Source organism: Hypomesus nipponensis, chromosome 19, assembly GCF_054491055.1.
Source record: "Hypomesus nipponensis isolate SF chromosome 19, ASM5449105v1, whole genome shotgun sequence".
In the NCBI taxonomy this organism is placed as follows: domain Eukaryota; kingdom Metazoa; phylum Chordata; class Actinopteri; order Osmeriformes; family Osmeridae; genus Hypomesus; species Hypomesus nipponensis.
In genome coordinates, this window is record NC_140379.1 from 16,179,150 (window position 1) to 16,193,554 (window position 14,405).

Sequence of the window (14,405 nt, forward strand, 5' to 3'; positions counted from 1 at the left end):
AGCATGGTGTGCTAACGTAGCACGCCAAAACCGGGTCAGGCTCTGATGAGCTCCAGATGAGACTAGGATACACTCCTGCTATTCCCTCTGACACTGTGAAATCAATTAAGATCTCATCACAGTGCTTCTGAGGAGAAGGAACAGCTCAAACCGGAGGGAAACAAATCTTGCTAACTTTATGGATGGAAATCAAAAACGTGTTCGGTACAAATAAGAATGATATTACTATGCTCTTAAAATACATGACGAAATACTATACGAGGAGGAAGGAGGTGAACCTTGCCAATGTGTGACAAATACTGTGGTGGAGAGTGAAACCAAACCGCCCTGGAGGCTAAAAACACAGACCTGGGCAGAGCCCAAATTGAGTCACTGCTGCGAGCAAATCTGCCTAACAACAACCCCTGCAGCCTGACCTACAAATCTGACAACTTTCTCATCCTTGGGCGCATCACAGGGGAGCTCAGAACCATCCCACTCCCTATTGTGTGCTCAAAGACCCACTTAAAACACAATTAGTCAAACCTAGCTGACCCCGCCTCTTGTTCCGTCAGCTCTCTAACATTTTAAACCCGGGCTCTTAGATAGCTCCCCCTTCCCATCCCTATTTAGCTTTTAAACCAAAAAGGATTCAGCTCCAGCGCTTACCTCTGCCAGGGTCGGCCAGCTCTCCTGCCCGCTAAGTGAGGCAGGCGCGGGATGAAACGCAGCCCGAGAACCTGGCATCTCAAGAGATGTCACAATAATAGAAACTCCACTGGTGATATCTCCCCTGAAAGGACACCTCTGTAACATCCATTAAGTCTGAGGTGACGATGGGGGCTGGACCTTCTCCGTCTGCAGAAAGCAGGATTATCCTCCACCACAAAGTCACATTCCTGCTCCATTCTTACCTAGCTACCATTTATTCATATTCATCACATGGCTAATCAGCTTCACTCTCTTCCTATAGGAATGTATAAGAACAACTAAGTTTTCCCAAGAACCTGTCTGGAGACACAAATATAATCCGCCCTGAATAAATGATAATAGCATATCAAAAAACCATAAAAGGTATGCATAATTTAGACCATGTGAGCACTCTCATGACTGAAGGTACTCAAGTGGACCTTGGTACGAGGCTTTGTGGCTGTGCTGTACCATGTCTGCTTGTGTACAGACATCACCACTATCCTGGGACAGAACTTTCTTGACAAATACAACTTTTCAGTTAATTCAAAATGACAAAATGATACAACTACGGCATCTAATAACTGAGTAGAACGTGAGACACAATATTCACAGTTTAGCTTTTTTTTTCTAAACGTTGTGTTTCCTGTTACAGGAGAGGTGAGCACCACTCCCTCTGTAACAGATTAGGATAAAGGGCTAGCAGAGCCACCTAACCCTGTGTTTCAAAAACAACACCTCCATTCTGGGCCTGGGGGCCGTACCTCTCCAGACAACCACAACAATAGCACACATACACAGATAGTTTTGTGCAGTGGACAGTCCTCATTCCAAACGTATTGCCAGGAAATATTAGAAATATAAATAGCTTTCTTTCACACTAAAACTCAAACAAATGATGCTTTGCAATGGCACCACATAACCAGGATCTCAAACTGACGTTTTGGATATGATTGTAGTCACAACTGGCTCCAAAAGCTGACAATGACACTGGCAACATAACATATAACAAATTGTATTCTATGTAAAACATAATTCCCAACAGTTTATTTGGTACTTAAACATGTTATGTTTGTTTGTTAATTATTGTAAACCTTCAATCTTTAAAGGAAATAAGTTAAGCCCAAAAAGGAAGCAAAATGTGGAAATATCCCTATGAATAATTTCATACTGCCTGACGATAAGCAGGTGAATCTCTGATTTTAAATTGGATAGGACAATTGTGGAGCTGCAGTTTATTGACGCATTCTCTGAGGCAATCAAAATGTCATTCAAAATGCATGGTATCTTAAACTGTTATTGGATTGCATAGTTTCACTATTAAAGTAGGCCTACTATCCGTAATGATGATATAAAAGGCTCACTCCAAAGAGCCGCACCTAAAGTCTGCTTCATTCATTACGCCCAAAACATTTAGCCTATCATGTGTGATTCATATACGGTTAGAATTGTAAAATCTAAATGCATTGTTGAATTACGAAAAAGCTTTTCTTTGCAATACCTCGCAAATCTTAACTTTCGCTTTGGTAGAACGTTCGTTAAGCAATATTCTCAGAAACTATCTCTCCTTATTCTATTCTCGGCTTTAACGCTTACGTTGCACACAGCTCAGCATGCAAACATCCAAATACAGAGATACATTTACATGAGCGTGAATAGAAAGGTGAATGACTTTGCATCTGACTCTGTTTTAGATCGGAGTGTAGGAGAAAACCTAATGTGCAATGGTCTGTAGAGGGCTGCTAAAAATGTCAAGTGCGTATGACCGAAGCGCGGAGTTCTTTACCTTGACCTGAGCATCAGTGTAGCATCTCCCCATCGGATGTCGCTCTTTGGTCCAGCTCAAATTTGGGAGATGCAAAGTCTCGTAGTTAATCGTGAGACTTGTTACAAACGTTCTCTCGGGCAAGTGAGACTGCAATCCGTGTTGTTTTCGAATTCTGGATACATTTTAAGGAGTTAATATTGCGCCATGTCATTCAAACTGGCTGCAGATGAAAATTATACGATAGAATGCTTGTGATGAACACTTACCATCGACACAAACATTTCCCCCCGGCCCATCCCCAGTAGCCAGCAAGACTATTTTACAGAATGTTTTTTAAATAAACTGATAGATCATAAGGGTCATTGCGCGTGGGCTGACAATGAGATGGGAGATCAGTTTCACCTTGAACTTGTTGTCAAAGTGCACACTTAAGAGTCTCTTCTTGTAAACCAGCCTGACACTTTCTCAGTGTCAGGAACACAAACAGGTCTTTTCCTGATTTGACCTTTAAGGGTTTATTTGTGAAACATTGTTACAGATGGTTTCAAGGGTTCCTCGGGCAATGCTTTCATAGACCAAGAAATACATTCATAGGCCCTCAGGAATACAGAATATGCATGTTCTTCCATTCTAGATATGCGAGATATTTCCATCCTGCACTATTCCATTGTGTGTCAAACGGTATGAAACCACTCAGTCTCACAGTGTGACGGTTCTACGACAGCCTCCCCCAACCATCACTAGTGTGTCACTGGTGGGATGGTGGAGTCCCAAAAGGCACGGATTGCCACTGCAGCACCGCCACATGCTGCTGGTAACCTAATTATGTCCTCACACATCACTCTGGTGGCTGTCACTGCCATGCTGTTATTAGCTCTTCAGACTCCGAGGCTTACTGTCATATGTAACCACCACTCAAGTCAGATCCTGGCACTGGGGCTGTTCATGATGCAGGAGGCCTGTTGTCGCTGGACTTGGTTTGGCTGAGGTTAGGTCGGTACGATGTGTGAGAGGTTGGTCGAGTTTTGAAGAGGACTGTGGTCCTCTGGCCCACAGGTTACCTTGACAAACAGCTGACCTTGTTGAGCAGTTCTGCCCCAAGGTCGTCATTCTGGGTAGAATGCGACAGACAGTTCCGGCATTCATCCCCAGACAGTGAGGAGTTACATTCTACCGAGGAGCTGATAATGCAATGCCAACATGACAGTTCACAAAATGTAACACAGTGAGACAAATCCTCATAGTTGTATGGCCTCACATTTCTGAAATGTTGTCTTCGGTATGAAAAGCGGCGTATCGGTCACGGTCAAATTCTTCAGCAGGAGCTCAACGGAGATAAAAGTGAGATGCTTTGCTGTCAAGAGAGAAAAGTGAAAAAGTGTGGTGTCATGGTGAAATGATCGTGCTGCCAATGTTCGAACGGAGTAATCCAACTCGTTGAAGTCGTATGAATGTTTAATTACTGAATTTTACAAAGCAATGCATGTTTGGAACATTTACAGTCGTTTTCTTCATATGTTAATGCATGTACAAAAGCCTCTCGTCCAGCCGTACGGTTGTACAGCTCTGTCAGCAGAGGAGAGGACTACGCTGATGTCAAATAGAAAAACATCGTCAGATCCATGCAAAACTATACATCCACCTCACTTAAGCTCACATTCACTCACTCAGTCTGACTAGATGACAGTGGTTACTCTGGAACACAGGCAAATTCACTCGGTACCGTCATTCTAGAACTAGCTTCATAGACAAGGGCACCAGACACCCAACGTCCAAGCTACACGGGAGGGTATCACAGACAGTGATAACAGTGAAACAGTGAAGTCATATGTACAAACGTTTGGACCTTTCTTCGACACATTGTCAAACGAGTGAGTAGTTCTACGAGTACACAGTCTTGGTGTGTCGGGTTGTTCATTTGCAGTCGGTCGTTCCACAGGGTCTATTGGTCTGGTATTTGGCACGTACAGTAGAAAATATCCTCAATTCTTTTTGTGAAGAAACTTCATTTTACTTCCTGAAAAAAAGAGAGATTTGATGTATAATTTAAAGCTGTTGATAACACTTAGTCGGAGATGTAAAGATTTTTTAAGCACAACCTGTGCTTGTACATTTACTTTACTTTGTGCGTTGCTTCGGATAAAAGTATCTGCCAAAAGAAAACATTTTAAAAGCTAACTGTACACACCTAGGCCCTTGAGGAACTTGTTGACCCCACTCTGCTCGGTGTCTGGTAGCTCCTCCAGGTACTGTTCAACCCTCCGCTCAAAAAGGCCTGGCACAAACAAAAACAAAAGCATAAACTCACTGTCACTAAGAACTGAATTGAAAGTTCCCGTTTATCCTGTCAAGTGGTGCAGTACATAGTCTGTCCACAAGAGGTCAGCACCAACATAGATTTACAGGGAGTCATCTCAAGGTTACTGTTTTGGGGAAAGTTGAATGTCAAGGCATATTATACCCAAACAGGAACTTTTGTTACAATACAATCATATGTTTATACTGACAACCACAAATGTAACCACTGATGTTGACTTGGAGGCCTGCTGTACCTTTGGCCCTGCACTTCCTGAGCTCACGGTCCTGGATGAAGCCAGCAAACATTTGGGACTCCATGAACACCCCCAGGAAGCGCCGGATGCTCTTGGAAGCCACCGACTTGCGGAAGGCCTCGCGCTGGAAGATGCGCTCTCCTCGCTCGTTCTGAGTGAGGAACAAGGAGTAGTGTCCGATGGTCTCCAGGAAGAACCTGATGAAAGCTTCCGACACCAGGCTGTTCAGGGAGTTGCACTCTGTGGGGCAGGAGGAGAGAGAGGACAGCTGACTTAGGAGGTTGTTTGCGGCGAACGCTGCTGTGAAACGCCTGTGACTCGGTCGCACTCAGGTGAGAGTGAGGTCACGTCACCCCATCCAGTTCCTGTCACCCCACAGACAGACACCTGGCCAGTTGTCAGTTCCTCTCATTAACATGTCTAACATCTGCTCGGCTGGATGACGGGATGACCTGTCACTTGTTCACCTTCGTCCGACTCGCTGTCAGAGTCCTGATTGATGATGTCGTTCCTCTGCTCTAGAGCTTGCTCGAGGGCCGCCTGAAGTTTCCTTGGTAACAGTGAGGCCTCGTCGTCCATCTAGAAAACAAATTCACAACATTTCAGAAACAGTAAACAACAGAACCCCCGGACATATATCACCGTTTATGTGGTACAGCAGCTTGGAAGTCTAAGTATTTAAGGTCCAAGAAATAATTTGAGGTATACGGAAGTTTCAACCAAACTGCCACCCTGGTACATGTGACATTTGACCGACCTGTCTGATGAAGCGGTCAGTTCCCAGGTCTACCATGAGAGCCTAGAGGGGGACAAGGAGAAGCCATTGTTAGTGGTTTATAGAGTCCCACTGAAAGGGTTATGGTTATACACAGTACACCGGTGACACATGTTCAGGACTGTGTGAGCCCATCTCCTCCAATGGATGAGCCTCAGCTAGGAGCAGTAAAGCAAGTCTTTAAACCCCTCGGAAGGACGCTCTGGGAATGGTAAGTGAGTCTATCAGCGACATAAGGACCCATGTAAACCGACAACAGATGTTGTTGACAGGCCATTAACAGGGCTACGTTAAGCATGTCTTTCACACACACACACACACACACACACACCTCACGGCCTGTGTGCTGGGGCAGACGCTGCCTTTACTGCTGGGTTAATGGGCTGGAGCGGGGCTCTGAGAGCTAGGCTGACTGCCCCTGCTAAACATTTTATGGAGGTCCAAAACCGAGGTTTACCCTAGGTATAGAACCCAAGCTGGGGGCTAGGGCCAGAGCTGGGACTGGGATTTGGGGTTAGGGCTACGGCCAGGACTGAGATTGAGGTTGTGCCCTCAAGCATCTGTCCAGGCCAGGACCACTCGAGGAGGGTGTTGACCAGGGTCAGCGACACTCTCCCTCCAACACCAGCCCTGAGGAGAAGCAGTTACTTTAACAAGAATGGACGCAAGTGAGTTTTCCATTCACCCTCAGCTCCACTAAGCAGCATCGCTCAGCCTCAGAGATGCTTCATCGTGTAGGGCCAACTGAAGGTTGACGTCTTCACCCTCCTCCTCTCTTTTTTTCTCTCTCTCTCTCTCTCTCTCTCTCTCTCTCTCTCTCTCTCTCTCTCTCTCTCTCTCTGTCTCTCTCTCTCTCGTTCTCCCTCTAGCGCCCTAATTGGTGACACATAACTGCAGGTCAATGTCCTGTCAGACTTTAGCCACGACTGCTGGATGGGAGCAGAGTGCCGCAGGCCAGGACAGTTATGACAGGCTACGGGGCCTGAACTTTGACAGCTCAATACTGAGAAGGCAGTGGTTAGAAGCCTAACAGCTCAGTCCGGGGAAGCTACAGGGTTCATGGGCAGCGAAACATGGGAAATGGGGTCATGTTACATTGTGCTTTCGGGGAGAATTCAACTTTGAGCCAGTTTTTTTTCCAAACAAAATGCTGTTGCTCAATGCTCGAGTGAATCTGGAGTGGCTCCAAGCCATCTCTGGCGTGTCAAGTTTGGCTACACAACGTTAAAATAAAAACACATTTGGGGGTAAAGTTGGTGAGAAGAGCGTCAACATGCTTTCTGGAGGGACACCATGGTTAGAGAGTCGACAGTTGATTCCCTGGACGGGGGAACGGAGCAGGACCTAGCTCCGTGAGCTGTCCCCCTTGATCCGATTCCTTGAGTTCTGTCTCTAAGTCCAGCTACATCGTCCATTCACTCCTCGGCAGAAACGACAATGCACACCCACCCACACCACACATACACACAGACATCCTTACTCACACACACACACACACACACACATGTGCCCATCCACCCACACAGATGGACACAGACAGTACCCACCTCCTCCACAGGCAGATCTTTGAGTTTGGGCAGCGAGCTGGAGAGCAGGCCCACGAGGAAGGGAGTGGGGCAGCAGACGATGTCCACCATGGAGGCAGGCAGCACAGGGATGAAGGTGTGCTGCCAGGAGAGCGGGTAGAGCAGGGCCACCACCGCATGGATGCAGCTGGACAGGGTGCTGGGGGTGGAGGGCAGAGAGGGCAGGGCGGGGGTGGGCAGGGAGGGAGGGAGCAGACAGAGTGGGAGTACCATCAGTCACACTCGCACTCACACAACAGCAGCACTGCAGCGGCCGTAACGGCGAGATATGAACAGTGTTGTGGGAAAACATGGGGATGGCAGATTTTTCCAGCAGATTGCACAGAGGCTTCTTTCTGCCAGCGGTCCGTGGGGAGTGGTAGCTCGTGTTGTTGAAACGAGCCCTCCCAAAACAACAGCCTGTGGTGATCCCAGAAGAGACAACTGATGCAGGGGCGCTTTATGTTATTACCGTATGTGTCCCTGAAAAAGAACAGGGTAAGCCCTACTTTGGATTTTTTTGAAGAGCTCATTATCTCCTTTTTGATTGTGAAAGTATAAAGGACTTCATCAGTGAGCCCCAGAAGACAACCAATCCTCTTCAGGAAAACCAGAATGACAACCTGATCCTCCTCGCCTTGAAACAATTACTTTTGTGTATGTGAGGTGAACCAGCGCAACTATGCACCCTGGCTCGACACCATGTTCGTCCTCCTCCTGGTCTGAGGCAGCCTGAAACCCATCTGCAACAGGCTGTTCTTTCTTCCCAACAAAAGAAGAGAGAGGAGAGGGAGGGAGGGAGGGAGGGAGGGAGGGAGGGAGGGAGGGAGGGAGGGAGGGAGGGAGGGAGGGAGGGAGGGAGGGAGGGAGGGAGGGAGGGAGGGAGGGAGGGAGGGAGGGAGGGAGGGAGGGAGGGAGGGAGGGAGGGAGGGAGGGAGGGAGGGAGGGAGGGAGGGAGGGAGGGAAAAAGGCTCCAGACATTCAGAAGCACGGTGGGACGGCAGGCAGACAGGCTTCCCCACGGATGGAGACTGAGACTCCTCAGAGCTCGTGTTTAGAAGGCTGCAGTCAGCAGCGTACGCCCTCTGTTCCCCCTGGAGGCCAGCTCCATGGAGCGCTGGCGGCTGGTCCAGGCAGCCCACGGGAGGCCAGGCAGGTCGTAGTTCGTCCCCCTCAGAGGTGGACCCGGTGTGTCACACGAGGTTCGTCTCGCACAAGGACGACGTTCCTCGGAAGAAAAGAAAAAAAAACGTACCGGCACAAGTTGGGTTTCAACAGCTGGGGTACGACATCAAATCCAAAATAGAACGCCGTCTTTCTCACGGTCCCGGGCTTGTTGACAGTGACCGACCCTCCACCCCCACCCCCACTTCAACTCCACGGTCCATGTACACGATGAGGCCGGGAAAAATAAACCAAGGAGACGAGCAGGAACACGCAGAACCCGATGGATCAGGACCAAGACCAGCCGTGGAGCGCTGAGGAGACCAAACGCGCTCTCTTCACGAGGAAGAGAGAGAGAGCGTTCCATGGTTGCTCTGCTCCGCAGCAGAGGCCACGTTCAAGGAAACACGCGTTTACTCCCGTTTACAGTACGGGGCAACTGTCTACGTCCAATCACAACCGATGTGGAGACACAATAGATACGCCCAGCACACACAACAGTACCCTGACTCGTGTTCCAAAAAGAAACTTAAACGAAGCACAGAGTCAAAAGAAGTATACATAGTGAGGATGCACTGGTAAAACCCCATGGGCAGAGGAACGCGACAGTACAGTCAACGCGAGTCTCGTCTTATTCAGCCATAACATAAAGCAGACCCACACCCTCTATCTCTCCGTCTGATTCCTATTTGCCTGAGGAGCGGCTCGTAATTCCGACCAGACCTTGTCTCCTGGGTTCGACGTGTTCCAACATGGACTGACGGGCCACAGCTCCTGGAAGCCTGGCCACAGGCGAGACGTAGCCCAGCGCAGCTCCGATACCAAGAGGATCACTTACACTCAGTCACCAGACACAAGCTCCTGGGAAAAAGGTGAACTCGCAATAAAAACACTGTCAGCGCCCAGGGGCTGCCACTCATCCACTGTGGGAGGAGAGGAAGAAGGAAGAAGAAGAAAGAAAAAGAAAAAAGACAAATGAATGGCAGACGTTAGGAGTGCAGGTCATGACAGAACCTCCACAGCCCGGCTTGGGTAGGTCTTAACTCTGAGCGGGCAGACTTGTGTTGGGTTTTGGTGAACTAAGCATGACGCATAGGGAGTCGTTGGCTTGGTTCTGGGCCTGGGGCTGAGTTAGCAGATTCCCCGGGAGAAGGCAGGAAACTGAGGCTTAGGGCTGTCAGGAGACACAGGTGCAGGGAGACAGGCCGCGTGTGGGGTGAGGCGATGGGAGACGACCGGGTCGGCATCGACACGTGCTCCGCAGGTACACGTCAGCACAACAGAGAGTCCCTCAGTCTGTCTGGCTCTTCCTGCCTGAGTCCTGCCTGGTGAAGGAGCGCACAGGACCCAGGACTCAGGCCTTCCTCACCCCAGCAGGCTAACAGAGCTCTGGGGTTAATGTCCGCTTGTTGTACCATTACAGTATCGATGTACATGAGATAGCTGGCCAAAAATGCTTTCTGGAGCCTTCTATCTGGTGTTCTGTATGGGAAAAGAATAACATTTCACAGGATAAATACATTATTAAAATAAATACATAAATACATTATTAAATACATTATCCCCAAGCTAAATGTTTTGGGTTCCTATAGAACCCAAGCGGTTTCCCTCACTTCCTGTCTGTAAGGATCTACAGTCACCATCTTGGCCTCTTCTCCAACTCCCCTTCAAGAACAGTTGCACAGGAAGCTGTTCGACAGGGAGAACGGGCTTCCCAAGGCGCAACCCGCCACATGCTCTTCGTCAAACCGCGATCACGCCTGAATTCAATCAAGTCCTTCTCCTTCCAGCCCTGCAGCATGTGTAAGAATGCGCACGCGGGCGTGGGTGTGTGCTTCCGAATACGGCACAATAGTAATGGAAAAGTCAGCAGGCCAGACTGGTCATGCTTGAGCTCCTCTTCGTCAAAGGGGACGTCTCCCACATGGTTCCGGCGCGTTCCAGCCCACCGTCGGACACACACAGGGAACCTGCTAAGTTGTTGATGGTTGTCTTGGTGAGTTGCCAGCGCTGCACAGCATGCCTACACCCCTGTTCGACAGTAATAAGGGACTAAATCAACGCTACAGCCTGTTCCCTGATTACACTAACACAGTGTAACAAACTGCTGAGGCTCGGCCGGAGGTCACAACCATCCTGGCGTGGACCACAGACACGGCTGTTGGAGCCGGGAGTGCTTTGCTGTACACTGTACCAGTAAAACTCACACTTATTCGAAACAGATGGTGCTTATTTACAGCGAGTTGTGAGCGAGGTCATCGTTTCGAGTGGGAGAAACGCTCCGCGTGCATCTGTCAGAGCGAAAGTCCTGTGCGAGTTGCGGTCGCAGATAGGAGGGTCGGGGAGGATGAATCCTGAAGGAAAAAGTGGGTCAGGAGAGTTGACAAGGCTTCTGCCTTGACAGAAAATGAAAGGTCGATGAATTCGCCGAGCGAGGCTCTCTTTTTCCGCTCTGCCTCTGCGGCCCTCCCCGCGCGGGGCCGCCTTTCTCTCCGTCTCTTTTGATCTGGCTCTCTCTCTCTCTTGCCCTCTCCTCTCGCTCCCTCTCCCACTCGCTCTTGTGTGCTGGCTCTATTCTTCCGACTGGGATACGTCGAGCCTTCCGTGGCCTTCTCTCCTCTTGCGTGGGCCTCTCGCATTCCGCAGGAACAGCCGCCTATTAACGCACCTCTGCAATCCAACACCTCCGACGTGATCTCTCAGTCTGAACTCAAACTGGTGGTTAATTCATCAAAAGAGCGAGAGAGAATGAGATAGAGAGAGAGAGAGACAGAGAGAGAGAGAGTCGGAAAGAGAGGCAGTGAGACAAGATTCAATGAGTGACACCCACAGTCGACCCCCCCCCCCCCCCCCCCTCCGATAAGGGGTGAGTCGTTAGGAGCCACGGGGAAGGAGAGAGGGAGATCAACGTCCCTGTCACTGTTTACACAGCGCGGCCCAGCAGAGAGCCCAGCTCGAGTCAGGACTCAGGTAAATCGAGTTAAGTCATTACACGCTGACGCAGCCAGCGATGAAATCATCTAATTAGGCTTCAAAGTTGTTATTATAGTGAATCATCATCTGATCACAGTCACTGTCTACCTGCTTCATATCAGACGTGTTGCTGCGTATGAACTTCAAAAGACAAGAGTTTCTGAAAGACAGGCGCCACGACTCTGTCGTAAGAAAGCAAACCATTATCCCAACGCCTGTAAACTCCCACAGAGCACACTACGAAGGGTTAAGGCTATACAGTAGAGTCCATGAACTCCACAGAGACACATTCCCTAACATGGACTCGCTCAGATCGTGCTCCTATTGGCTATACATTACAAGGAGGGCCGCTCGTACATCATGTTTTCGTGGCAGGGCATTCTGGGTTTGGGTTGCATGCTAATGGTCCTCTGGGAGCAGCTCTTTTATCAGAGGACGAGAGGGTCTCCCCCAACACGACATGACGCCGCCAAGGGAGGCCCTCACCACTGTTTGTCTGTTTTCACTAGAGCCTCTGTATCGCAGGTGGTCTTGGGCCCCGGGAAAAGCTGCAGCTCTCCTGGTTTTGGTTCTGAGTGGGAGCTTAAGGCAGGGCTATTTAAACATCCAGTACTGTACACAAATCTGAAGGATGTAGAACTATAACAGAAGATAGCGAATACTGCATCAACAGTTCAATCCTAAAGAGACCCAGTTTGTCGGCGAGGCAAATCCACAAGGACATCTAGTTGTTCCCGTCTCTTCGTTCTAAAGCTGAGTTGGAACTGAATGGTCAAGTCATAGAAGTCAGCGGAACCGCCCTTTTCATGGACAAAGTAGGCGTGGATACGTAGCAGCCTACATCATGAATAGGCTTTCACAGACACAGCAGCAGTAGGCTTTCCAGGAAGATGTGACACTGAACAGGACAGAACTTTGGTCTGACTGAAAATAGCCAGACTGATCCGAGTGTCTTGGATCTGCGAGTCATACTATGGGAGCTCTGTAAAGAGCCAGCGTTCAGTTTACTCAAATGACAGTACAGTATGCCTAAACAAGACAAATTGTACAACCGAGTAGAGAGGCTGTGCAGCTCTCAAATCAGTCTTCCCATTTATGATAATAAACAGTTCCCCTTCTCATCATGTCTGTGTAGCAGGCAGTGGGCTGGCGAAAACAAAGCCCGGACTGTAATGCCAACCATCGTGTGCTTAGGAGGATTCGTTTGAAAGGCAGAATGAGGACCAGGGCAGTGTTGGCGGAGTGTCCATGGGGGTGTAGAGAGCTGCTGTAAACAGGGAGTGAACGTGGCGCCATCAGTCATACGGTGACAGTGAAGCCATGGGGGGGAGGGGGGAGGGGGGGGGGGAGTTGCTTACTGGCGCACACAGGAAGTGCATTCCTTCCCCTCGCAGTCACTGCCCCCACTGATGTTTGTTTAAACTGTCCTCTGATATGCGGAGAGATTAGTGCTCCCCGCCCCCCCCAAAAAAACCTGCACCCTGCCCCTGCTCCACCATCACTACAGCAACCTCTCCTAGAAGGCCCTTCAGCCTGGCAGGCTGAGACTGTTGCTAGGACCCCAGCTCCCTGGAGAACCCCACCCCACCCCACTCCCCCCTCCCCTCCTGCTCCATCTTATCACCTCATCCGGCTGTTAGTGCACTCTGGCCCCCGGCAGAGCCATGACCCACTTCTGGATCCCCATCAACACTTGTTGCCAGGTTGGCTGGCCGCATGCCTGGATGACAGGATGATGGGCAGGCAGGCTGGCTGGCTGGATATCTATTTGGCTTGCTGATAGGCAAGCTTACCGGTTGGCTGGATGAGTGACAAACTAACTGGTTGTCTGGCTGGCTGTCTGGCTGGCTTACTGGCTTGCTGGATGAATGGCTGGCTGGCTGACAGGCTGATTGAGTCCATAGCAGAGGGAAGGTCCTAGATGGTTTTGCCGATTAATGTAACAGTTCGCTGCATGCTAAACCCGTTAAGCCCCAACCATCAAAACCACAATGGAAGGCTGCTATTAGCTGTTTGTGAGTCGGGTGAATGGCAAGCAGCTCCGGTAGGGAATTACATCTGCCATTGTCGATTAGGGTGAGCCAAAGTGCACAGGCTGAGGCCTACGGCTGCAACAACTAAGTGCAAATCTCAAGCTATTTTGAGGACCACGCAACATCACTTCCTTTAAGTTTGGGCTGCATCCTGTCTGAGGCTAGGTCCCAGGACAGGTGAAAGAGGGGTCTAAAAATACCGTATGGAATGCGGCCCATATTATCCTGTGTAATCTATAGCATGGCCAGACAGGATCCCTGTGCTCAGCACAGTTTTGTTTCCGAATCGGCAAAAACCTTTTTGAAAGAACAAAAACAGCCAGCCCTCGGCTCGAACGTAAACATTAAAGGGAGAATTTACGAGAGCTTGAGATAAAATCCTTCTCATGTCATGCTGCTGTTATTGTATCGGGGTCAGCATAAGTGGACTCTCTGTAGAGAGAGGACAGCAGACCCCAGTGATAACTGAGGGGGATATTATTGCTAACATGAACTGTAATCCTAGACATGAAGGGATCTGAACCTTGGCCACCGAGTGCGACAGGGATGTAGTATTCTAGGAAATATCTTACCATTTAGGGATGAAATGTGGCACGCTCAAGATCTCCGTGATTGGATCAGCGTAATGTCATTACGCGGCGCTAAACAGCGCGCCTTCGCCTCCGCGACTTTCGACGACAAGAATTGTTCAAAACGGGCAATCGCACAACGCTCTTTCTCTCGGGGCTACGGCGCAGCTCAGCGACGGCTCCTCACCTTAGATTATCCGCCACGAAGATGACCCGGCGCTCCAGCAGCAGGGAGGCGAACACCCTCACCACCTGGCGCACCCCCAAGCAGCTGAACAGGCTGTCGAAGTCAACGTGCTCCAGCCTGGAGTCCATGGGTCTCCTCAGCTCAATGACC

At 49.5% G+C, this 14,405-nt stretch overlaps 1 protein-coding gene across 3 annotated transcripts in view; it reads right to left on the reverse strand.

The window, feature by feature from the left end:
- Window positions 1-3,874: 3,874 nt before the first annotated feature.
- dennd2b (DENN domain containing 2B) overlaps window positions 3,875-14,405 on the reverse strand; it is a 42,611-nt gene continuing 32,080 nt past the window's right edge. For 2 of the 3 annotated variants that reach the window (XM_084682406.1, XM_084682404.1), the window contains exons 14-20: window positions 14,256-14,404; window positions 7,312-7,489; window positions 5,747-5,788; window positions 5,457-5,568; window positions 4,990-5,229; window positions 4,626-4,712; window positions 3,875-4,454 (exon numbers count right to left, since the gene is read on the reverse strand). In XM_084682406.1, the coding sequence (XP_084538532.1) occupies window positions 4,420-4,454; window positions 4,626-4,712; window positions 4,990-5,229; window positions 5,457-5,568; window positions 5,747-5,788; window positions 7,312-7,489; window positions 14,256-14,404 (843 nt within the window). In that variant the 3' untranslated portion in view covers window positions 3,875-4,419. Of the gene's footprint in view, window positions 4,455-4,625; window positions 4,713-4,989; window positions 5,230-5,456; window positions 5,569-5,746; window positions 5,789-7,311; window positions 7,490-14,255; window position 14,405 lie in introns of those variants that run through there. The other variant, XR_014732263.1, reaches the window with a different exon arrangement.